The sequence below is a fragment of the Micropterus dolomieu genome, linkage group LG10 (assembly GCF_021292245.1).
Source record: "Micropterus dolomieu isolate WLL.071019.BEF.003 ecotype Adirondacks linkage group LG10, ASM2129224v1, whole genome shotgun sequence".
Classification (NCBI taxonomy): Eukaryota; Metazoa; Chordata; class Actinopteri; order Centrarchiformes; family Centrarchidae; genus Micropterus; species Micropterus dolomieu.
In genome coordinates this window covers 26482544-26508396 of record NC_060159.1, presented here as the reverse complement: position 1 = coordinate 26508396, position 25853 = coordinate 26482544, and the positions used below count along the sequence as shown (strand labels likewise).

General features: G+C 43.0%; 1 protein-coding gene across 1 annotated transcript in view; it reads right to left on the bottom strand.

Moving 5' to 3' along the window:
- The window catches only part of myo6a (myosin VIa), a 173263-nt gene that overhangs the window by 10970 nt on the left and 136440 nt on the right, over positions 1-25853 (bottom strand). The window contains exons 28-34 of the mRNA XM_046060244.1: positions 18360-18520; positions 17197-17235; positions 14418-14453; positions 12739-12777; positions 9743-9846; positions 3616-3747; positions 393-419 (exon numbers count right to left, since the gene is read on the bottom strand). Of these exons, the coding sequence (XP_045916200.1) occupies positions 393-419; positions 3616-3747; positions 9743-9846; positions 12739-12777; positions 14418-14453; positions 17197-17235; positions 18360-18520 (538 nt within the window). The remainder of the gene's footprint in view (positions 1-392; positions 420-3615; positions 3748-9742; positions 9847-12738; positions 12778-14417; positions 14454-17196; positions 17236-18359; positions 18521-25853) is intronic.

Below are 25853 nucleotides of genomic sequence, written 5' to 3'. Positions count from 1 at the left end.
CTGTAGTAGTATCAATAACAGCAGCCTTAAGAGCTCGGGGGGAATTACCTCAGCTCTTTATCAAAACTGTTACAGCTGCCAGGGAGGAGTCTCGCAAATTGGGCGAGAGCTGGCGCCGGTGCACCGGTCAAAAAGACAAAAACAGCGACAAATAATCCCTTTAACACACGTGTGTCAATAGAGGCTGCGGTTGCCGTGAAAACCCATCCACCCTCCTCCTCCTCCATCAAGCCGAGCAGCCCAAAGCACAAACCCAGAGGCCAACAGCGATCCCAGTTAGGAGCAGACCTGTATGCTGGGGGGGTCGGGAGTGCAGGGTTAATAAGGTGGCGGGGGGAGGTAGGGGGTGTAGCGCTGTGGTTAGTAGCGTTCCACACTGGAGGACCACTTACATGCTTTTTTCACAGGTGGTGCATGATCTGAAAGTAAACATGCCAGGTTACACGGACGAACACCGCAGGAAGTGATGCAACACGGCAGCAAACAGTGAAACAAGTGAGACACGTAATGAGACAGACGAGAATGAAAACACAAATACTGTTGATGTATATGAGATGATAGCTGAGCTTACTGCTAATGAGTCCTAATGAGAACATTTATTATCATCATCATCATCATCATCCTTCAGTGCGACTTTGGGAGAATTTGTGAGATGTGTGCAAAGACTGGATGTTAAAGTTAAACGTCAAATTAAGCAGTAGATTTCTGACAATGACGCAGTAAAACTTCTTCTTTTTTTTTGTCAACAAATCCCACAAAAAGACCATAAAAGGCCGTTTGGACGCAGCGTGACGGAGCTAACTTATTGTTGTTTCCTGCAGATTAACTGAGCTCCTCTGGCCGCCAGTGTAATAGATGATCGTATATCTGAGAGGACCTTTGTCACTCATCACCCCCCCTCTGGCCTTTATCCGTCTGATCCATCCTGTCGCTCTCAGCTGTGGACTAAAACAGAGAGACGAAGACAGACTGAGCCATCAAATGACGACACATCTCTCAAGAGTCTCAGTGATCTTATTCAAATTAGAAAGCACTCAGGACGAGCACACCTCTGTCTCTGCCTTTTCATTTGATTAATTCTTTTTGCGATAATGCTGCTCGGCTGATAATACACTCAAATGAATACTTAAATGAGATTGTGTGGTCACAACATTGGTGAAATGACGTCCATTTGTGCAGGTTAATTTTCGCACTTTAAACTTTGGCTTTGCAACAAGAAGTCGATTAAAGGAGACCCTATTATTCTTTTCCATTTTATAGGACTTATTCTACAGTGTTGGATGTTCGTGTTAAACATGACCAAAGCTTCAAGTAATGAGGTTAAAGTATTTTCTAAGACACACGGAGCCGGTATTCCATATATGGTCATTTACTCATCACAGCAACGCTCAGGTCTGTCTGTACCGCCCAGCAACAGCCTGGTAACTTGCTTCAGGTCTTGGCCAATCAGAAGACAGTGGGCTTTGAGAGGGGGGGGCCTTAAAGAGACAGGAGCATCTACAGCTTGTTCCAGACAGAGGCTGAAATGAAGGCCTACATGAAGAGCCAGTAAAAGATCATGCAAATCTGCCATACAGGAGTCACAGAACTACAATATATAGGTCTCCTTTAATAGGTTAGTCGATGGAAAGAAAATTAATCGTTAACTATTTTGATAATCAATGAATTGTTTTTTAAATAATCATAATAATGCATTACATTTATATAGAACTTTGTCAGAGGTACTTAAAGAGCTTCAGAGTGAAATAAACAGGGGGGGTGATTAAAAGGCCAGATGGAGAAAGACAGGTTGGAAATTTTGTCAAGACACGAGGGAACCCAACACTCTTTGTGACAAGTGCCATGGGATCTTTAACGACCTCCGTTTAACGTGTCATCTGAAGGACGGCATCTCCTACAGCACAGCATCGCCTTTGCTGCACTGGGGGATTATTATTATTATGACCAGAGGGAAGCCTGTGCCTTACTGGCCCACCAACATCTCTTCCAGCAGCAACTTAGTTTTCCCCGGAGGTCTCCGATCCAGGTACTCGCCAAGCACCGATCTGCTTGGCGTCAGTCATTCAGCAGAAGCAGGCTACACGTCGGTATGGCTGCTGGTTTCATCTTGTTAAACTTGAGGCTCTGCTGCTATTCTTTATCATTTATAAATCGTACATGAAGAGTCTTACGGTTTCGGACTGCTGGTTGGACAAAAAGAAGCAATCTGAAAGCTTCGGGCTCTGGAAAATTATGATTTTTCACATCAGTTTTTTTTTTTTAAAGTGCTGTTTGTCTCCATGAAGCCGATCGGCAGCAGGACGGAGCTGTGACTCTCACATTAAGGGCGAAGGATAAAAAAAGTGTGTGTGTGTGTGTGTGTGTCACGGTCCAATCAGCAGTCTGAGCAGAGCTGCACACAATAGACAGCTCAGAGTAAGAGCTCCCTGTCGTCATGACAACTTGACACAGGGTAGATAAGGCGATGGCGGCGGAGAGGTGAGAGACGGAGATCATTTGTTCCTAGTGTTTTAACGTCGTCTGAGGCCGAACCGTCGACGACCCACGACGTAAAGTTTTAAGCGTGTCTTAAATACGCAGGGGTCAGCTTTAAATTTGTGGGTTTTGTCCACGTTTCATCTCAGTAATATATTTCTGTGAAACCTGTAATTACAGATTTACATCAAAGCCACAGTGTGTGACGGCGGAGGCCAGAGGTGCAAAACAGCGCGTGCACCATAGAAGGTGGACGCCACTGTTTCGAAGCCTCGTGTTTGGCATTTTGGGCCGTCGCCATGTTGGTTTTTTTGGAACCAGATGTGACCGTATTTGGACGAGAGGGTGGAGCTAGCTAGCTTGGTTTTGCGAGGTGCATCCATAATTCACGTCAACTGTGATACGCATCAGTGCCTTAAACTTGCTTTCTCTCTAACGGCCAGCAGGGGGCGAAAATAAGTGTGTATAGAAGTCTATGAGCAAACGAGGCTCCTTCTCAGCTGATTTATTCCCTCAGTAAACACTTTCCTGATGAGTTTATGATCTCAGTCGCTAGTTTCAAGTCTTCTTCAACACAGCGTGATGTTCATTTAGTAAATTATGGTCCCATTTAGAGGAACAGAGACCAGGAAGCAGGGGGGGCTTCAGGGCGGGGCTACAAGCTGATTGACAAGTCGCTAACATCGTTCTGTGTAAATTTTCTTTTCACCGTTTTGTTTATTGTGCAGCATTTTATAAAGTCTGTTTCGATGGCTGCACTGTGAAATAAATGACCCGTTATCTTTTCCTACAGTTTGACGACGATGGTGATGATGATGATTCAGATATGACTGTTACAGATGCATGTTTACGAAACAATTTAGACAACGTACGCATGGCTTTATAAACCTTACGTTGTCTGCACAGAGCTTTAAGTACCTTTAGTCATTTTATCAGTGTCTTTATGTAAGCTTGTTCTTGCTGTGGACTAATAAACAAAATTAAATGACTCTTTCTCAGAAACGATTACTGAGGAGTGTAATAAACCAGGAGCATCTTTACAGGAATAGCAGAGGACTATATTTGTTCTGTAAATGAAGCTTAAAGAGCATCTCAGAAAATACATCTGTCCTGAACACACGCTGGTGTGAGGTGACGTACCGTAGTCGGTGACACATTTCGGGGCCCGCTGCTCCGTCTCGGTGTTTCTCTTCTTGTTCTTTGACTTCCAGGCGTGGTAAACTTTGAGCCGGCGGTGGAACTCCTCTCTGCAGGCCGCCAGCAGCTCGATGTCTACGGGGGTGGGATACAGATTTGGAGAATCAGCAAGAATAAATAGTACACTATTACCAGAAGTAAATGTCAGACGACCTTTAAGGACACTGATTTTTTTCCCCCCACAAGTTCGGTCAAGATTGCATTTGGACTGCTGGGCCTTTCAACCATTTAGCCGTGACCTTTAGCTTTCTATTTCAATTTAACAGTTGTCATGTCTGATTATTAATAGCAGAATGTTGCTGGTTATTGTGAACGTACATCCTACTAAATATCATCCATCATGCTAAGTGTAACCAGATGTTTTCTACACGAGTTCAGGTTACGTCAGCACACAAACTTTCAGATCGTGACTTATCTTTCAGCGGACAGCCGATCACTTTGTGGTTCTTTGCCTTTGAAATGCAAAAAAGTGTCCCGTACAAAAACCTTCTGGGAGAAACACCCCGACTGACTCGTGTGGTAAAGTTTGTAATTACAATTTAATAACTTGAACTCTTCTGTGTTTTGTGCTTATTTGACCTTCATGCGTTGAACGTTTGCTGGCAGTTTCTAGAACTGGTGTTTATGTCTAGCATTTCTTCTTTTAGTAAATCATAACTTAAAGTTTTCTTTATTAACTGAGGCACTACGTTCCATGTACCCCCGGTCTAAAATATCTTTGAATGCTGTACCAGTAAGATTTCCCCTCACTGGAACTAAGGAGCTGAGACTATGTAGTGTTTTCTGCGGCTCTGGGCTCTTCTGATCGGAAATCTTTGGCGATTGCGAAGGGAAGCAAGCACGATGTGTCTTTGATCTGCTACAATAAGTTTCTTCGGCCGACCACTGCGTCTACGGTCCTTTGTGCTTCTTCAAAAGCACTTGGCCGTCTCATCGTGTATGACTTTTGACAGTGACCCGTCTCCAGCAGCCTCACCGTGTTAGCGCCGTTTGGCTGTTTCGGTTAACGATTGTTTTTTTTTAAACCTACATCATGAACTTATGATCATTAGCACCTGTTTGGTGTAAATGTTTAATCACACACCTGACGATATGCCTGCAAAACCTCGGAGCGGACGCGGAACAATTGATGCTGGTTTGACGGCGAAGGGCGGTCACATGTTGATTTGACTTCTTCTGTTCACTCACTGTTAAATCATAAATCTAATCTATTAACATGTTTATTTTGGATAGCATTACTTACTGTACGGCATTTTTCCACATCTGCCTAAAACCTTTGCACAGTACCGTATGTTTGTTAACACACAGTTTGTTGGTGTTGACAAAAAACATCCAAATCCTCCTCAAAGGAGGCTTGAATACTATTTATGATCACAATAAATAGGAACATGACTTGTAATGTTTTATTTAGCTCTTTATTTATACATCAGTGGTCGGCAACAGGCGATAATTGGTAGCAGAAAAATAAATAATAAATAATAGCGGCTGGTGCTGAAATAGATCTCAGTCATGACAGCTACAGTTACTCACATAATCACTTCCTCTTAAGTGATTGTGTCTCCAAAATAAAAGCGCGAGAACTTTTTTTGCACCAATGTTTCACGTCGAGTTTATTAAGAGCTTTTACTTAAACGACATTCAAAAGAGACTCTGGCGTGCTCGACACACCCCTGAAAAAGCCGTCGGTAAACGTGTGACCGGATTTCACTGGATTTCCTCAGGGAAATGAAAATAAGCGTCCACAGGTTTATGAATGCCGATCAAACGCCGGGACGCGCACACGCACCGCAGCACACGCTTTATTGTGAGCATGTGCAAAAGTGTCCTTAATTAATTTGTTTAACAAGGGAAGAAAAAATAAATACCTGCAGTTCAATCAATCTAACAAACCTTCCAGACAAAACAGTTCGGACTGACACACAAAACACCGTGAAAGAGAAGGACAAGTTAATAAGCTAGAGCCACCACCATCAGCTCTGTGTAGAGGTCTGCATGCTGGGTTGATTCCTTTCATTGTGCCCTCGTATGAGCAGAGCACACACATTCTTCTGTGTGAAATATTGTTGTATGTTTTTGTTGTGTATATATATTCCTACAATGCAGTAGATTTATTAAATTCATGGTCACTTTGAAATTTAAAAAATGTCTTTTTTATGCCCCAAATTGTTATTTTGTTTGATTAATGCTAACTGTGAACGTTGCATGATGAACATACATGTGAAATAGCATAAAAAATGAACGAAACTTAATATTCAACATTTGATAACATATATATATCTATGTACCTATGGTGCAGACACAATGATTTTAAAGCTCTAAATCACTATAAGACTAAATAAATAATATGGATTTTTATTGTGTCTGACAAAATTACAAAATCAGGAGGTCGCACCGAAATATTGCTGGATTGGTGAGATCTTGTACAAGAAACACAATTAGATTTCTTAATACCACATTTTATTTCTTTTCAAAATTAAAACCTGTTCATCCGAATTCTCAAGAATCAGTTTCTCTATCCCTGTGAGGATCACATCTCCTTCATACCTTAACCATCACAACTACATGCCCAACCCTGCGCCCTGCGCCCTGCGCCCTGCGCCCTGCGCCCTGCGCCCTGCACCCTGCGCCCTGCACCCTGCGCCCTGCACCCTGCGCCCTGCGCCTTCCGCCCTGCGCCTTCCGCCCTGCGCCCTATCCAATTGTAACCTGAACCCTAAACCCAAGTCTTAACCCTCAAAAAGGCTCTCCACCCGCGGGGAACTTCATTTTTACTAACACATTGATTGGGGGGGGTTCATCGGTTAGGGTGCATTCAGGTTAAAGTCCCCACCGGGATATGAAAACATGAAACACATTCACTCTCTCACACATACACAGAGAGAGAGAGACAAAAGATGTTTTACACAGCCAGCATAAAGATAACACATTTCATCAGGATGATTCAGATAAATTACTTTAGTGGGGAAAAAAGACAAAAAACAAAAAAAACATTCAATTTATCATCGGAGGCGCGAGGGCTAACGGCGTGCGATGAGATGCTTAATGCACACTAAGTGCTTAGGTAACGTCAACTGGACAAAAATACTTTGAGCAGACAGATGATTGGGGGGTGGGGGGGGGGGTTATTTCCATTTACTGTGAGCGCTGAAATCACTGCGGGATAAACGACATCGTGGCAGGTGTCAACAAGCCCTCGCCGCTCGTTATGTTGGACTTTTTATTCTGCGGATCATCGTGAGCGGCGGACGTGATCACATCAGTATTCGCTCTCCTCCGCTGTCTGGGAGGCGAGGTGAGCGGCCTGTTAACAGCTAACCGACTCATTTCTGTGTGTGTGTGTGTGTGTGTGTGCGCGCCGCCGCCGCCGCCGCCCCCCCACAGGCTCTGCTTTTCCCCACACATTCATTTGTGGGACGCCGCCGGGTGCCGTCCCTCCCCCTCCCCGTCCTCGTCGTCCACGCTCCCCCTGCCGCGTAGGACAAGGACAGGTGAGCTCTCGGGTTAAACTCAATATCATGAGAAGAAAACAGAGGAAAGCGGTGGATGTTCTCCCCTCGGCTCCTTTTATTACCTTTATCACTGGATCATAATCCGCCCGGGGAGGCAGCAGGATTTGCACCATCAGGGTGAAGCCAATTCAACCTTTCACCGCCGTTATGTTGAAATGTTGTTGAGCTCACGACTAATCTGTTATTGTGCTGCAGTAACGAGGGGTGGAAGACGTATTTACATCCTTCGCTTCAAGGTTTTATTAGGCGATTTCATACTGCGGCAGTAACATGAAGACTTCACAGCCTCTCTTCAGACTTAGGACCCTCATCCTGCAGCACTTGTTGCTTGCTGAGAGTATGCTCGACCAGTATCAAACAGTGGTTATGTGACAACTTCCTGCTTCTGAACTCAGAGGAAACAGAAACACTAATTAATTATCGCCCCTAAAAGTAGAATCCCTCAGATTAAATGGCATATTGGTGACTCAGGAGCTCAGGCGTTGTTTTTGAGTACAACACTAAACAACTAACTGTTTCTTCCAACTGAGGAATATTTCCAAATTAAGAACACTGGTGTCAAAAGGGTGAGTTGGAGATGCTTTTATTTCCTCCCCTTTAGATTACTGTAACAGTCTTTTTACTTGTTTGAGCAGCTTTTCCGTCTCCAGGCTGTTCAGAACTCACATTAACAAAAGAGCGCACGTCACACCTGTTTTAGCAGCACTTCACTGGTTACCAGTCCAGAACAGAATTCAATTTAAAATCCTGGTTCTTACTTTTAGAGCCCTGCACGGGTCAAGTTCCTCCCTACACAGCTCAGAGGTCATCGGGTCAGTGGGAGGATCGCCTCCCTTTCTGTCTTAATTCTGTCGATTCTTTTAAAAAGCAACTGAAGACGCTGCTATTCAAGCAGGCGTTTAGCTAGACGAGGGGTTTTTATGGTTTTGTTCTGTGTTTTCCATTTGTATTTAAATTTTCTTATGCATTGTATTTTACTTTGTTGTGTTGTTTTACATTTTATTGTGAAGCACTTTGTGATTTTTATCTGTGACAGGTGCTATACAAATAATACTTACTTGTCTTTGTAAAGAGAGAAACTGACAGGATGAAGTCAATAACCTGCCTGTCAGCTCGCTCCGGTCCGTTTCAGTGGATTTACCATAAAGGCTTGAATACGTGTGCACTCCAAATGTAGGTGCGGCTTCTCGCAAACGGGTGACAGAAACACTCAAAGCGGGTCAGAGCGTTTGTTCTCAAAAGTCAGTGCTTGCTCTTTGTGCTTTCACTATGATAAAAGTAGGCTACGTGGTTAAATTCTTTTTTTTGTCTGCACAGGGTGCGGCGTAGGGCGGACTCAGCAGGTAACCAGGAAAGCCGGATCGCTATGTGAAACCGCACACGGTTGCGGGATTAAGCCGCAATATTTCTTTCAGAATGAATGAGTGAATGCGGCATATTGGCGGACATTCTTTCTGCGTTTACCGGGGCTATAGAGAACAGTATTATGTAGCAAATCATTTAAATTAAAAACTACATCCATTAAGCAAGACATCAACACGGTCAGGGGTCCTCAACTACTTTTGTTCAAAGGGCCAGAATTATTCCAAGCAGACACTGCAGGGGCCGGACTCTTATTAGCATTTTAATATTTTCACTTTCTCAAAATAAAAGTTATTGGCCTAAATCAGTGTGAACAGACTCATAAAAACACAGTAAATCCATATTTATAACTAAATACTTTACTATAAAATGCTCTCAGGCCGAGTGACGGTGAAAATATTGTAATTATAACTCTGACTGTCATGAAATTAAACACTTCGCCATCAAACCAGCATCAATTGTTCCGCGTCCGCTCCGAGGTTTTGCAGGCATATCGTCAGGTGTGTGATTAAACATTTACACCAAACAGGTGCTAATGATCATAAGTTCATGATGTAGGTTAAATATTACACTTTTAACGCTATTATTCATTTGTGGCGTTATTGTGCACACCTGTAGTTACTGGTGGTAACAGCAAGTGGAAGAAGTCTGGGGCAGCTAAACAAACTTGTCAGGCAGCAATTTGTCTTTTTCCATAATTGTGTGACTTTATGCTGAACACAACATAAATCTGCAAACAGGGAAAGGAGCTGGTTACCTGGTTACGAGAAGGTGGGGGTGACTGCTGCAATATTTCAAACTAGTCCACTGTCACTTTATTTTGAAAATAACCACATTTTTGATAAATCTCACTGACAGACACATTTCTGCATTTGCAGTCGTCATGGTTTTTAGGAGTGTGCATCTTCACTGGCCTCACGATTCTTTTTATTAACGGACACGCTGTGACCTGCTCGCGCATTTACAGCCAGACTGAAACGCAGCGCTCGTATATTGCAATACTTTCATCAGAAGCAGTTCTGCAGGCCGCCAGTTGATGATCACTGCCCTCTGTGATCATAAGGCCTCTTTCTAGTGCGTCAACTACTAAACAGAGGTGAAAAACCTTTTCTTATTTATTGAGATTCTTTGAAGGCTCAGCTTTGGGATGGATTCCAGCAACACTGCGGTCTGTCTGCGGTAACAAACTGAACACTCACCACATGAGGTGTTGATGGCGTCCCGCAGCTCGGCGTACTTCCACTTGCTCAGCTCGTACTTCTTGGCCCCGGCGGCGGCCTTGGAGGCCTGGACCTGTTGACCTCTAACACAGGAAGCAGACAAAAAAGGACGCAGGAAGTCAGCAAAAAAAGACCCGCAGCAGTGAACCGTGGGATACCGGCAGCGGGGAACGTGTGTGGAGATCAGAGGGCGTAGAGTTATTTGTTTAAATCCAAACTTGGGTCAGAAAGGATTTGCAGAAGTGTTGTATTAACTTGTAAAGGTGAAGTAGATGGGTGGAGTTTACAGTTAAAGTAATTATAATAATTATGACAATAAATACTGTGCGGGATTTAGCTTTCAAGGCTCAATGGATTTTCTTACAGAGGATTCCCTTCATCAGCCTTTCTAAAAGCGTAGAAATGATACTGTGCTGAGGTTTTCTGAGAATTTTGAGATAGGTGAGGTCAACACTCCCCAGAAGAAACCCCAGAACATTTTTAGAAAGGCCCGGTTTATTCAAACAGGAGCAGTCAGCCGATCAGACAGGCTGCCTTCAGTTTATCCAGATTACCTGAACCACTTAATTTGGAGGTCAAACTGAAAGTGAGCACACCTGAAATGCCAGCAAATGAACCCTAAAACAGGAAGTGTGTCTCTAAAGTATTGCTCTCATACGTTTGTTTCCCGTCTGATCGTCTGAATGCTCGTGTTTCTGGAACCTACTGGAAATGATCTCTGGCGAGCATGATCAGAACCGACAGAGCGATTTATTTTGTTTTCTTTCCTTCCTTGTTTCATTTGAACAGTGTTTAGATAAATGAGAAACAAAAATATCCCTTTTTTTAAAAGCTATGTGTTCACAAATCTCAGCTAGTAACTTGGTGACTAAATTGTTGTTATCGCCAACAGAACAGCAAACGGCAAAAACTACAAAAAGTAAGACGAAAAACAAACAGAATTATCCTTCAAAAACAAGACGGTGAAACAGCTCTTTAAAAATTTAGGCTGAAGTAACTCTGGACATCTGAGACGACTGTGGCAATACTCAACTTTTAAATGGCTAAAATCATTTATGTGTTGAATAACCTTTTCCAGTAAACTCCACCCACCTGGGAGTCACCACAGGAACAAGAATCACAGGTTAAATATACAACAGATTCAGGTAACACCGGTTGGAGCTACGGGTTCGTTGCAGATGTTAAGGTGAAAGCGAAGGAAAAACAGGATTAGCAGCATCGCTGTTAAAAAAGGAAAAGAGAAATGGACATCATTAAAATGCGTGCTGTTTCCAGTCGCCAGGAAGTCAAAAAGCACCTCTGGTGCGACGGCGTGGAGAAGCTGCAGTGGAGTGGTATTAAATTATAAATGACCGTTTGACAGTATAAAGTGTACAGCTCCTCTCCAGCTGTGGGCCGGGCTGTTGGCGTGCTGCTGACAGGCCTGATTAATCCGTGACCGGGATTTGCCCTTTTTAGAACACCGGGAAGTTGGAGGCGGGACCCTGCTGGTCCTCTAATCCTATTGGGTAGGCTCTGGGTTTCACGATTAGCAGGAGCTGGCCTCGGACCCGATCGGCTGTACTGTGTTCCCAAAAGCACGTGAGGCTTTGGCAGCGAGCTAAGCTTCTGCCAGTCACCTTTAGTGCCTGCTTCATGTCGCCGCGAGAGGCGGCCTGAGCCAATTAGCCGCAGACATACAAACAGAGGAACCAGGAGGAGAGGCTGGCATGACATCACTCATTCACGCCCCCCCGAGAGGATGCAGAGAGGAAGCCGCAGTAATCTGATGAGAAAGTGCACCATCGCTGTCTTAAAGGTGCGCCGAGTTAACTTTTACCTGCTGAGACCATCGGCTGTTCAAAGGTTAAACATCTCGCTGCTCTACCAGACGAAAAGGAGGTGATTTCGGACGTTACCGGAAAGATTAGAGGTCTCTGGAGGGGGCGAGAGGATTTACGTTTCAGCTTTACTTTTAATCCACAACTGCAAAAAGACTTCTAGTATTTCTGTAACTTGCCATAAGCCCAGATGTTATTTTGATGCCTGCTTGTTTTCAGCAGAAATGCTTCTAACAACAGCAGGTAAAATCCAATATTTAATTAATTTTCTCATATTTTCAAGTGAAACCAGTTGGAAAACTCTTCTATGGTCAACAAAAATAAAGGGTTGGACCTTTGAACACCAACAAGTGGAAGACGACTCAAAACGTGTGAATGTGGGAAACTTTTCTACTCGAGATGCGACTTTTAAAGGTAAAATAAATGGCGTTTTTATACAGATTCAGTGCAACTTTTTTCCCCCCCTCACCAGACGTCAGAAGAGTTTTATATTTTAAGACGTCCTCACTTTTGCAGAAAAATCTGCTTCAAGACATTCAAACTGATGGAAAATGTAAATAAAGTATTGATTATGCGCCAAAGTAAAAACTAAACTAAACTACACAGCCTTTGTCTTAACCACTCAGGCCCTAAATTGGTGCAGACTCCCGTGCTTGGAAGCTCTTTGCATGCCCTATCGATACATATTGATCAGGCTTTTCAAGTTGCACTTCTCAAAAGGAATAGCCAATAAATACTTTTGTTCATATTATTTTGCCGGGTTGATTGTATATTTTACTGCATTCCACCAACAACAAAGTGAAAAAAACATCACAAGTTTGTCAACTTTGCTGCATTTTGAATGATTTTAAAACCATAAAAAGGTCAGCAGAAGACACGAGAGGAAGAAAAGGTTCAAAATAAACAAGAAAACAATCAGTAACAGTCAGAGGATTTTCAATATTATCGGCTTGACTCTGAGGGAATTAACCCTGTTGATCTGAATTCTTGAATGAAATTTTGATCAAATCAAATAAAAATCACCTGGAGTCTTTAGGAGGATTTCTGCATCACACGGCCTCGTTTTAATCACAGATGCGGTTAATTTGAAAGATGAATGAAGCGATTGATTGAGTTGAGATTTTCAGTGAAGACAGACAAACGGGTTTTACCCACCGAGCCAGAAGTTCAGTCATTTCCTTCGCCATTTCTTCCCTAAAAAGCGGTCCCAGTTTAGAAAAGTTAGTATGTTATCTGTATTTCTTTTTACAAGCAAAATTTACAAACACTCCTAAACACTAAAAAACACGAGACAAAGCGAGACGACAAAGAGGGCGACATTTATGGAACTACAAAGAAAAAAATGGCGACAAGAAGCAAGTCCTAAAATTTAGATTTATATAGTGCTAATGTAAAATGTAATGCAACACGAATTGTCTTTAATCACCGTAATTATGAAATGATAAATAAAAAATATATAAAATATGTACGGTAGTCAACGGCGAGAGACAACAAAAATTTTGAACCCGTGCCCTGAATTACACACATGATGTTTGTCAGTTTAAAAGAATATTTTGTAAGTCAAGAAAGTCGCAATTTGAGGTAAAGTATAAGACTGTGAACATACATAAGATGTGATTACATTCTTCTATATTTTTATATTTATTCCTAATAATATATATTCTCTCAGCTGTAATATGTCTGCACAACACGTGCGTAAATATCTGCCACGTTGTTCTTTCTCTACACGTAGTTCTATTATTCTTGTACAACTTGCATCTGTTTATTTCATATTTATACATTTATTTATGTCAACTGTCTTAATGTAGCACCTTATCGCCAAAGCAAATTCCTTGTGAGTGTAAAATACTATATGGCAATAAAGCTCTTTCTAATTCTGACCCAGAGGTCACTGAAGCTACACTGCAAAAACTGAGCTCTCAAAAACAAGGGGAAAAAAGCAATAAAATGGGGGAAATATTACTTTTCTGCCAACAGAACAAGAATATTTCACTTGCTTCTTAAGGACAAAAAAAACTTGAAACAAGTGAAATTCATAAAACATAAAAGCCGCCTGGTAAGAAGACAAAAAATAAGAATATTTTGTCTTCCATTCAGATAATTAATCTTACTTAGATTATAGTTTTTGCAGTGTAACATCAGCGAGCTTTCACGTGTAGATGATGTGATCAAAGGATTAAACGCACCGGGTGAGATCCATCTGCAAACTTCCTAGCTGGTAGCAATCGAGACGCAAGACGAGACGTGCAGTTCACCAAATGTTACTGAACTGTTTTACGACAAACTTCTTTAAAAACTCATCTTTCAAACTGACAAACCTCATGTGTGTAATTCAACACTGTTTTTAATGAGTAACTCACTAAAAGAGCACTTCTTTATAGAAGAAGAGGACTGCGGATCGGAACCAGCTGGTGAATAAAGTGCTACTACAGCGTCCTCGAAAGTGTGTGATGGTGTGAGTGTGGCCTCTGCTGCAGCTGACTCATGACGTGAAGCATCAATTTCAACTTCCAGAGTGACTTTGTATGCGGGTCGCCTCAGGTTAAGTGCAGTGAGGAGTGCGCGGGAGGGCCTACGAACCGACGCTCTGCCACGAAACGCCGCAGCCAGCGACCGCTCGGAGTACTTTAACGTGTCAGGATGCGGCGCTGAACTGGTTCAACCTCTCGCTGCTCGTGTTCCCGAGCAAAACAGATGGTGGAAATCGCTGCAGACTATAGCGGAGTGCATCTGATTCGTGCAGCCTCTCTAAATATACCTTAAAAAAACAAAACAACCCCATCTAGCATCACACAGTGTCCTCAAGGTGTTTGGTGTATTGAGAGGAAACCTACATGGTCAAGCTCTTGAGCTTCGTGGTTCCAGCAGCGCTGCAAACAAGAGGATTATAGGATTATAAGATGGAGCAGCACTGAACAATATAACAAATCAATCAAGAGAAGGAGAGGTGATTCCTTTCCCCCTGCATCTCATCAAGAAGTGATTCTCCTTCCAAACTCTGATTAGAGGACACGGCGCCAATTTATCAATGACAGTTTGGACATCATTCTTCACTTTAACTGGGCTAAATAAAGAATAAAAGCTGTGTATCAGGGGTCTTCTGATTTAAAAACATGCTTACATCTTATACGTTGGTTAAAATTGGCCTGTCGGGGTCTTTGAATAAATATATAATTCAGATTAGTGCAGATTTATGGGACACAAAGAGCAGCTGCCTCGTTCCCCCAAGCGATTAGCTCCAGAAACGCTTGCAGAAGAGCCCGAATGACAAGACTAACGCTTCATTTCTTTTGTTTGAAATGTCTAACCGTTTCTCTGACACACTTCCTCTACAATACCGGCAGCAGGCTCTTCATTTTTTATCTAATTTAGGTCAATTTCCTATCATTTTAAGACAATTAAAATGATTGTAGGCTGCTCATTATTTTTAATTTGCCTCAACATATATAGGATTTTGTTAAGTATATATAATATCCAAGGAAGGTTAAAACCAAAGAGCAACAGAGTTTGGTTGAAGAAGTTTCTATCTTCTAGTCTAGCTGTTCTTTGATTTTAACCTTCCTCAGGTAACTATGACCTGGAGGATTGAGAGTCTGCACATCTTATATTACACAAAGAGTAACTTAATACACTTTTTAAAATGAGCGATGCACTTTATTATGCGATCAATCAGGGAGCAGGGGTGTGTTTCTGCTTGGCTGGATTTGTGTAACGTAAAGAGGGTGCGTTCAAGCTAAACAACAAGTCTTAAGTTGCTCTTTAAGAAATGCATCCATGTGACTATGGTTGAACAGCGGCCTCTGTGGCCACAGGTGGTAATTACACAAATGCTGCTTTTTAAAGGAGACCTATTACGCTTTTCCACATTTTATGTAACAATGTTGGATGTTCATGTTAAACGTGGCCAAAGCTTCAAATAATGAGAATAAAGTAATTAAAAGAAATCCCAGTGAGCCAAAAACTCAGATTTTCTCTTGAACGCTCTGATTTCAACTGCTTTTTCTACCGTTTCTACGACATTATTCCACATACGGTCATTTGCTCCCACAGCAACGGCTCAGTCTGCCTATTCCGCCCGGCGACAACAGCGGCCTGGTAACATGCTTCAGGTCTTGGCCAATCAGAAGGCAGTGGGCTTTGAGAGGGCGGGGCTTAAAGGAGCATCTACAGCTTGTTTCAGACAGAGGCTGAAGTGAAGGCCTACATGAAGAGCCAGTATAAGCAAAGTCCAAGTCATGCCACTCGGCCGCCATCTTGGAAACGCCTCCGGACAGCTTCTGGATGAATGTGGAGAGAGCCAGAGCTGAACTTTCACTGGTCACCGGGACATAAAAACTACGTGAACAGAATCAGCAGTAAAATCTAATAAAATCGCTGAAAAAGTTTGACGACTTTGCCCCAAAATATGGTTTAAAAAGCGTTTTTCCCGACCGGTTCCACTTCTACTACGCTTGCGTCATCCTCTTCCGCCTATTCGCAGTAGAAGTAAAACAGACCCTTACGTCAGTGGAACCACACGATTGGCTGAAATATGTTTCCTGATTTGGCTGCTGAAGGCAGATGATTGGCTTTCTAGCGGGAGGGGCGGGATAACCGCAATTTTTGCCGTTACGGGCTTTCCCCATAGAGTTGTATTGAGGATTCGATTGAGTGGCGCGTCTCCTCTAAAATGTCTCTGGTAAAAGATTTGAATCATGCAAAGCTGCCATAAAATTGCTTTTATCTTGTATTGTTTTTGTATTATTGTCTCTTTATTTGTAACTTGTTTTTGAAAAGTGCTCTACAAATAAAGATTATTATTATTATTAAAGGAGTCACAGAACTACAATACAGGACTGGAAATGCAGTACAATAGGTCTCCTTTAAAGACACCAGTAACAATTAGACGACCTGAAACAATAAACAGTCGACGTGTGACGAGGTTTCGTACCATGACGTGACGATATTTCTCCAATTCTGTTTGTTTTGTAGCTGCGGCAGACAGTTAACTTGCTAACATTAGCCACCATAAGCTAATGGTCATACCAGAGCAAGAAAGATTGTAGGACCAAAGCCCCTCAGTGTACTGAACTGTTGAAGGACTGTGTTATTCATTCTTTCAGAAGCCTTTTAACTGCAAAGATGCAGATTAAATGTATGCTTACATTTTAAGCCTATTATTATCCCATACATTTGAGAGTTGCTTTTAAAGGCGACTCCTACACTTTGCTGTAAGTGAAAGTATATATATATATATGGACATATTTTTCTTCACTGTTGTCAGAGAACTGTAAACTCTTCAGAAAGTTTGGTAAACACGGGCCCCGATCACGCTTCTGGTGGGTGACAATCACGTGGGTGCTACAATCACAACTGGTGCTAATTACTTGGTTCAAATGTGGGCAGTAAAAGTTCTTCTATTCTATTAAATTAAACAATAAAGAGTGCCTTCTATTAAACTGGTGCGACTGTCAGTTGCAATCAGCATCTCATTGTTAGAGACCGGGTGGAGGGGGGGGCGGTGCTCGGCTGGCAGATCGTTACAGCATGCAGAGGGGTTGGTTATGGATTGAAAAGGGTTAGGGGAAGGTGGGAGCGGGGATTAAATTAAAGGGTTGAATCGCCGGGTCTTACGCTGCTCTCTCTGGGGACGATGGAACTGAGGAGCCGTTACTGAGGGGAGAGAAGAAAAAAAAGAAAACAAAGAAGAAGAACAATGGTTAAACACACATGATCGAACGGAGGTGGTGATGGTTTCTGCGGTTTCACAGCAAACAGATTTAAAAACAGTTCCTGCAAGAAGTTGTCAAGAAGTTGGTTTGGAAAGAACTAAAAGAGCAAAAAGAGTCGCAGTCCAACAGAAACTTCCAGTCTACAAAATGTCAAACTGAGGAACAGGAAAGCCTTCTGGATTTTGATGCATTATCAATGGTTTGGTTTGAGCTTCAGCATCATAAAACATTAATTGTTTTTTTAATAACAAGTTGGACTTGTCCTGCCAGTATCCTGTCAAACTGAAGCCCGAACCACGAACACTACCACACTTCGTACAGGACTGTGAGAGCTAATCAAGGTCGGGTAGACAGCAGAAAAAGAGGATGTTTTACTTTTAACATTCTTGATGGATATGTAAGCTGAAGTCAAAGGTTCATAGTCTGGGTCTGGTCGGGATTCAGAAGGGGTTGATGCTTGATAATCAAACATCTCTTGTGTAGTGAGATTGAGCTCTACAGATCCACAGAGCACACGTGGTGGTAAAATGAGGCTACCAGGGCCGGGAATCTGTTCTAAACATCTCACATGGTGCCCGAGTTTCCGTACAGACACCAAAATTGATTATACAATAAAAATGTCTGTGTCAGCTTTAAAAAAAAGAGCTTAAGACAGCAGATACCATCAAAGTGTTCTCAAGCTTGAATACCCTAAACGGCCGGGGAAATTAATTTTACTGTTATTTCCCTTTGCTAAATGTCTCTATTTATTGTATTTAGCCTATTTAACCGATGCCAGACTGATGTAATGAATACCTTGGGACCACTTGGAAGTTAGGTTTAGGGTAGTTTAGCTCTTAGGTTAGAAATGATCCCTAATAGATTGCATGTACTTTATATATTTGTTGTATTAATCTAGACAATGTGTGAGTACTTCTAATATATGTTGGCTTAGTGTCTGGGCCCCTGTGGACACGCTTCAGATCTGCATTATTTCTTATGTATTTTTAAAATGTTTTGTGAATAAAACTGAAAATACGTCTTTCGATACCGTACCTTGACCAACACGGTAGTTGTGTTAGTTACCTGCGCAGTCCGGAGTCGTTCTGCACCTCCTCGGGAATGAGCTCGGCCTCGCTCTGAGCGATCCTCAGCGCCAGCTCCCGGTCCCTCCTCTCCTGCTCCAGGACGGCCTGCCGAGCCGCGTCCTCCTCCCGCTCAGCCAGCAGCTGCACCTCCATCTCCACCTGAACACACACACATAAAGCACTTTACATTTCCGCCTGTGCTCTGTGGGACAGCCGGAGCGTCTCTGCTGCTGTTAGCATATGTTCATGCGTAGAAGTGTTGGAGGTAACTGCCAAGTCTACGAGTTTTTGACTCCTCAGAGTTGTCCACCATCTGCACGTGTTAAATATCTGCCAGATCCACTTCAGCACGGCTGGTGCCTCATGCTGCGCTCTCTTAAAAAAGCCTCAGTTAGAAATGTTTATTTAGAAGTATCCGAGACTGTTTGCACATGCAGATGTCACCCGAAGCACAAGTTTGCTTAATAAAGCTTTATAAATAAAACTGAATTTGCAGCTGTGATGCATCGCAAACTGTATCATCGCTGAAGTTCATTAGAATTTCACAACATGCTGTTTTGTTTTGAGGTGGGCCGCGGGGCTGGACTGGTAATCTGGCCCAGCGGCCAATTTTTACCAACCGTTTCTTGCGTTCTTCACACGGCTGCTGCCAAATGCGCGAAAACAACAGATATGTTTGCTACCGGGTCTGCAGCAGCGTCAACATCTATCCATTTGTTAAAAATGTTCTGAAAAATAGCTTGCACCAAGAAATGTTAATTAACAAATAAAAATGCTATGAAAAAGGTTTATTTGCACTATAAGCCTGCGATGCGATGCAAATATAGAAGAAACCTCTACGTTGTCCAAAAGTAACTTAAGCTAAAAAAAGAGCCACAGACCCCCCTATCGAATATTTCATCAATAAATATTTTGTTCTAAATAGTAGGCCTATTAAAATATATTCTTCTCTTGTTGTCATGACCCCAATCTGATGGGTTAAGTGCTTCATCACACCCCTAACCTGAGCCCTTAAATGGACGGATGGTGTGTTGGCGGGGGGTGTCCGACAGATTTTGCCAGGGCCGATTTTTTTTCCAGGCCTGGTGGGCCGTGATTGGCTGCCGGTCACACTGCTGCAGCACTGAAGAAAAAAGAAACAGGACGCGGTTTTAATTTTTAGCGGAAAGCCGAGACGTGATAGATGTTCGAATGGAAGTTGCTCGCCAGGGGTCTGTGTTTTGGGGCCCATAGACATTTCTGACTTATTTATTACTTATTAATTGTAATGAGTTATTTTTGAAGCAAAAAACCTCTCAAGTGTGAGGTTCTGACGCTTGTCTGTGTTTCACTTCACAGTAGCCGGAATATCTCGACAAAACGAGCAATTTCAAGACGTCTCTTTGAACTCTGGAATGTAAATAATCAGAAGTTGCAGCTGCAGATTTGCTCTCTTCTACTTTGTTACTGCGGAGACTAGAAGTGTGTTCATGCACCTGCACAAATAAACAAATCTACGCTAACCGAGGTGCAGGACCAGTGGACTAACGGTAACTTGTTGGTATTCACAGAAGCAGGAAACTATAAATCGATGCACCGGCATGAACACACAGTCGCCCTTCAACCTTCATACAAACAGAGCAGATGAGGTGCAGCAGCCAGAGGGGATAACTTCATCAACTCTGTGCTGCTCATTAAAAGGAGGAACGAGGGACGGCGAGCGAAGGGCGGGGCTAAACTGGATGATTAATGCTCCTGTTTGCACCTTCCTTCATGAAAGAAATGTCACGAGTCAAACGTCTCCTTGACCGACTCGGGAAGGACACGAGGAACTGCAGGTTTTCAGTTCAGGAAGATTTTACCCTTACATTTCAGATTTTAACATTTTTAACTTGATTATAGCGTTTCTGTTCTTTGTCCCCAACATTAGTCCAGAAGTCAAATCAAAATCAGTCATTCCGCTGTAAAATACTTTGAAATAAATACTGGTGTCTTGTGATTAATGGGTGTAAATGTTTTAGATCCTGTTTCATCAGAGATCTGAAGACACTCCATCGATTTTTATAACGCTGTCAAGACTCACAAAGGAAATTTTTAAATAAACGTACCAGAGATATATCTTGTCTTCTTTACTACCCACATTCCTCTTCCTTGTATCGTAGTGCCTGCATCAACCACCACGCAACTCAAACAGCGACAGCTCAGTCGTAGATTCAGGTGTGTTGTGCTAACGTAGCCTGCAGCAGGTCTGTGAGCTCACTTCTTTCTGAATCCACGCCAAAAGATTTGCTTCATCTTCAAAACGAGGACATTTATCAGACTTCACACAGTTTCGTCCGGAGACACTAAAGCTGTTGTCACATACCATGCTACAACACAAGATCATTTTCCTTCACGTTCACTTTGACACGTTTCACCACACTACGCGCCAGGAAGCGACAATCATTGGTTCATTAGTTCCTGGACTGATCAGGGGTAGTTACTAATAGAGCTCTGCTTTTCAGCCCCGACTTATTTACTTCCCTTCATCAGGCCTATCTTAGGCTTCTCCTTTTTAATGTTTTAGACATCCATCAATTAAAAGAAACTAGGAGAACTTGGAAACGGTAAAACAAAGATGATTTACGCACACTGTGCTTCTGGCTGTAGCGTTTTTTCATTTGGGATTGACCATGTTATATTTGATGCATCGCCAGGTGTGTTTGAGACAACCTGCATGTTTGTTTATTATTATCGGTTTAGATTTGTTGGTCAAAAATGGCTTTTTTCTGAGCTAGTGATAATAAAAGTTTAAACCAACAGTGTGATCTGTGTTTAATATCTATGGATTTTATTGTAGGCAAGTGAAGTGTTGATTTGAGAGGATAAAATCAAGGGCGTCGCTTTGTGTTTTTCTTTGTGGGACATAGGGGCTCAGATTAGGGGTGTGAAGAGACACTTAGCTCACGAGACATCACGATATGCGATATCAGGTTCACGAGATAAAAAGATCCTTAAACAGTGTTTGAAAGACATCCTCAATGCTGAGATACATGAGCAGTAGGCCATGAAATGTTTCCTGCATTCTGGTGACAGTTTCTGCACCAATTTATGGTGGAAACACAAAATTCAGGTTGCACATTACATTTTAAAATCTATAAATATAACATAATCTAAGTCAGTGCAGCTCTCAGTCATTCAGTGCTGCTTTCACATCGGATTCTCCTGTAGATCAACTTTTCTCATGTAATATCATCCCTGCTGAGGCAACACATACACAGACACGAGTTAGTCTTCCCTCCTCTTTTGTCATGTTCTGTCCTGCTCCCTTGAAAAAAAGAGATTTTTCCCCCTGGTCATATAAAGGTTAAACAAATGTTCACAGGGAGAGGACGGAAAACTTGGCCAAACAGAAACTGTGTCCAGAAGTTGTTAAAGATACTGACCGACTGATAACAAACTATGCTTTAAAAAAGTGGTGAGGACAAAATCAGCCATTTCAAAAAGTGGCACCTTTGGAAAAATTGATCGTTAACTCTTAGTCTTCACTTTAAAAAACAAAAACATTTAATTAACAAAAGGAGAAAAAAAAAGCTATTTTTCTAAATGAACTTAATGAAGAACCAAGAAGAACAATAAACACTAAAAACAAACCTGAACTGTTTTAATGGCTGCAGCAGCAGCATAAGCAGCATAAGAACACGGCGCCTGTCGGGCTCGTGCTGAGAAATCTGATAAGCTGTCGGAGAAGGGCCGGGCTGGGGCTGAGACTGGAGGACCGTGCAGAGCTCTAGTTACTAACCATGACGGATCAGCTGATGTAGCAGCAGAATCACGATATTGTTGCGCTGCGACTGCGTTTTCAGGCTGATGCTTTATTATAAAAGTGCGTGACGACGTAGAGATGAACGTTGGTTTTACACCAACGTTTAATGACTTCCAAATGCTTCTCGTGATGTTTTGGATCATAACTGTGACTGGTGTGATGTCACCTCCTCTCCTTAAACCCTGAGCCCTGTAAAGAGTCTGCAGACGGAGTCATGAATATTTAAGAAGAGAGGAAACGTGCCGAGAAGCACAATGACTCCGAGCTGGAGGAAGTGCGGGAGATTTGTCGGTAACCCAGCCTGGGGCTCCGGGCCCCCGGGCCAGCAGATTTGATCTTTGATCTGAATGCTGGCCGCCGCAAAAATCTGCATTTAATCCGGGCCCGAGGAACCGCGGGGGACCTGTCGCCACGGCAACAGATGGGCCGGAAGGAAGACACACTGGATGATAAAACATAAAACCAAGTGTAACGCAAAACCCGCTATCTCTCTGTTAAACACACACAAAGCAGTGCTGGCATTTGTAAAACAACAAGGAACCCCTGTGTTCTGGTGGCGAGGAACAAAAAACACCAAAACTGTCTGCGTGAAGAAACAACATTTCAAAAAGGATGCTCTAAAGAGACACTTCTGCTTAAGTTTAGAGCTGACCCCGAATAGTCGAAGATTCGATGCTTCGATGGGCGGAGCCTGATTCGACTGTTAATCTCACAGTCGAAGCTTCGCAGCGAAACGAGGATCACGCCATTTTGGCGATATGGGGGTGCTCAACGTCTGATTTTACATAGAACTGCCAGTTTTCTCCCAATAAAAGCCTGTTACAAGACACATTTCAACGTTTAATGCTGTAAATAAACATGTAAAAAGAATAAAACTTTCAATAAATGTTTTTAAAGTGTGTGAATAAATCTAAAACCCTAACCCTGGCTCGTCAGCACGCATGTGTGCAGCGGCAGAAGAGGAACACTTGCAGAAGAGATGGAGCCCCAGCTTCACTGGTGTTGTGCCGAGTTGTCCGCACCTCGCGGGACTTTCGGATAATTTATGAACTTCGACAAACCAAACAAAGAATATTATAGCGTTTTTAAAATAGCCGGCTACTTGAAATAAACCCATGGAGCTGTCGGAGCACGCAAAACTCTGAAAAATGCTCTCTGAGCGACTTTGACAAGGGCCAAACTGTGACGACTGGGTCAGAGGTCAGTACCTATCAAAAGTGGTCCAAGGAAGGAAAAGCGGTGAACTATCGACAGGCTCGTTGATGCACGCGGGGAGCGAAGGCTGGCCCGTGTGGTCTGATCCAACAGACGGGCTACTGTAGGTCAAACTGATGAACAAGTCGATGCTGGTTCTGATAGAAAAGTGTCAGAACACACAGAGCACACACGGTGGAGGTCCAGGCTTCGACGGGCAGTTTTTGGCTGCAGAAGCAGGTGGTCATAATGTTATGGCTGATCGGGGTTTATCTCATTATTAATATCAGTATCGGCCTCAAAATTCATTCTGAATATAAACCTCTCCTGCAGAAGAAGTTAGTATTATAAAAAATACTTTTTTTTCTACATTACTGTCTCTCCTGTAATATATTAGTCTTTATTCAGATTAAAACGTCAGCCCTGCTCCTGCCATGAAACACGATGGGAGGCAGTAATGAATCCGCACACAGAGGTGTTTGATTTTAGGTGCGAGTTTCAAATCGTGTTGAGTCAGAAAGTGACGACGGCGGCCGCAGATTTCATTGCACCTTGTAGAGTCGCTTATTAAAGGACGTCCTCTACGAGCAAACGGAGCGGAAGTTTTAGCAAATTTAATCTACAAGAGTGTCTTTTACACTGAACTTATTACACTACTTACTTAATATTACAGGATATGTACATTTTCTCCATCAGTCTCCTCGGTACATATGACACCTGATTCTCGTCTGTTTGAATTAGGAGGGTCTGACGCTCTCCGAGGGACTTAAATTATTATTTTAGTATAAATTAAATCAGCTCGACTCTGGTTCGGCTGATCGGGACGAGCGGTAAGTAGAGATTGGATTTATAAAAACAGCAAGACTGATGCACGTACGTCTATAAAAGTGCAGAATTCCAAATAACATACAGGTATATTTAGGTTTGCACACAGCCGTTTGTGTTAAAAAACATTTTTTCACTCCTGTCTTGTGGTTTCTATCCATTAAAGGTTAAGACGTCTGCCTCCACCCCAAGAGAGGGGAATAGGATTTAATTTGTAATGCCAACAGCACTGAAAAATCTAATTTAATGTTTTCTCTTTGCAGAAACTGTGTCCATTACTGTGATACTCCACAGAACACACCGCTTTACAGAGTCTGAGAGTCTGAATTCTGCGTGTGAAGTTTTCCAGCCTTCACATAAATCCATAAACGTTTACCCTTTTCATGATGCACAATAAATATTTTACAGACAGTAGTAAGACGGGATGAGGAGGAGGTGCACAGTATCATTCATCCTCTTAGTGTTGTAGTACTCGAGACCGGTCTTAAGACCACTTTTTGATGGTCTTGGTCTCGTCTCGGACTCGACCGCATTTGTACTCGGTCTTGTCTCGTACTCGGACATTCAGGACTCGGGATTTTATTTCAAGAACAGTCAAGACCATAACTTTGGGAAAATCAATAAATTGCTAACTTTGATTGGATGTAACACGTCTCGCTTCAAGTGCAACCAATAACACCGATTAAAAATGTGTTGTTCCCGTTAACGACTGTCCCCCCTCCACGCGATGGTAAGCGTGGAAAAGGAGCGTTGAATAAAGATGTTTGTACGTTGATTTCAGCTCTTAGTGTTTGTATGTGGGTGTTTTAATGGGAAAGTGCATCTTTCAGATCAATTTCAGAAGTGCCTGTGACCTCGTTCAACATTTTATTGTGCGTCATGTAATGTGGGGAACTGGTCTTGGTCTTGACTCGATCTCCCCCCCTCGGTCTTGGTCTTGACTCGCCCCCCCCCTTCGGTCTTGGTCTCACCTTGGTCTCAGCCCCTAAAAGTCTTGGTCTTGACTCGGTCTCCCCCCCGCTTCGGTCTTGGTCTCACCTTGGTCTCAGCCCCTAAAAGTCTTGGTCTTGACTTGGTCTCACCCTCCCTTGGTCTTGGTCTCAGCCCCTAAAAGTCTTGGTCTTGACTCGGTCCCCCCCGCTTCGGTCTTGGTCTCACCTTGGTCTCAGCCCCTAAAAGTCTTGGTCTTTACTCGGTCCCCTCCGCTTCGGTCTTGGTCTCACCTTGGTCTCAGCCCCTAAAAGTCTTGGTCTTGACTTGGTCTCACCCTCCCTTGGTCTTGGTCTCAGCCCCTAAAAGTCTTGGTCTTGACTTGGTCTCGCCCTCCCTTGGTCTTGGTCTTGACTCGGTCTCCCCCCCTCGGTCTTGGTCTCAGCCCCTAAAAGTCTTGGTCTTGACTTGGTCTCACCCTCCCTTGGTCTTGGTCTCAGCCCCTAAAAGTCTTGGTCTTGACTCGGTCCCCCCCGCTTCGGTCTTGGTCTCACCTTGGTCTCAGCCCCTAAAAGTTTTGGTCTTGTCTCGGTCCCCCCCGCTTCGGTCCTGGCCTCACCTTGGTCTCAGCCCCTAAGAGTCTTGGTCTTGACTTGGTCTCACCCTCCCTTGGTCTTGGTCTTGACTTGGTCTTGCCCTCCCTTGGTCTTGGTCTCAGCCCCTAAAAGTTTTGGTCTTGACTCGATCTCCCCCCCCCCC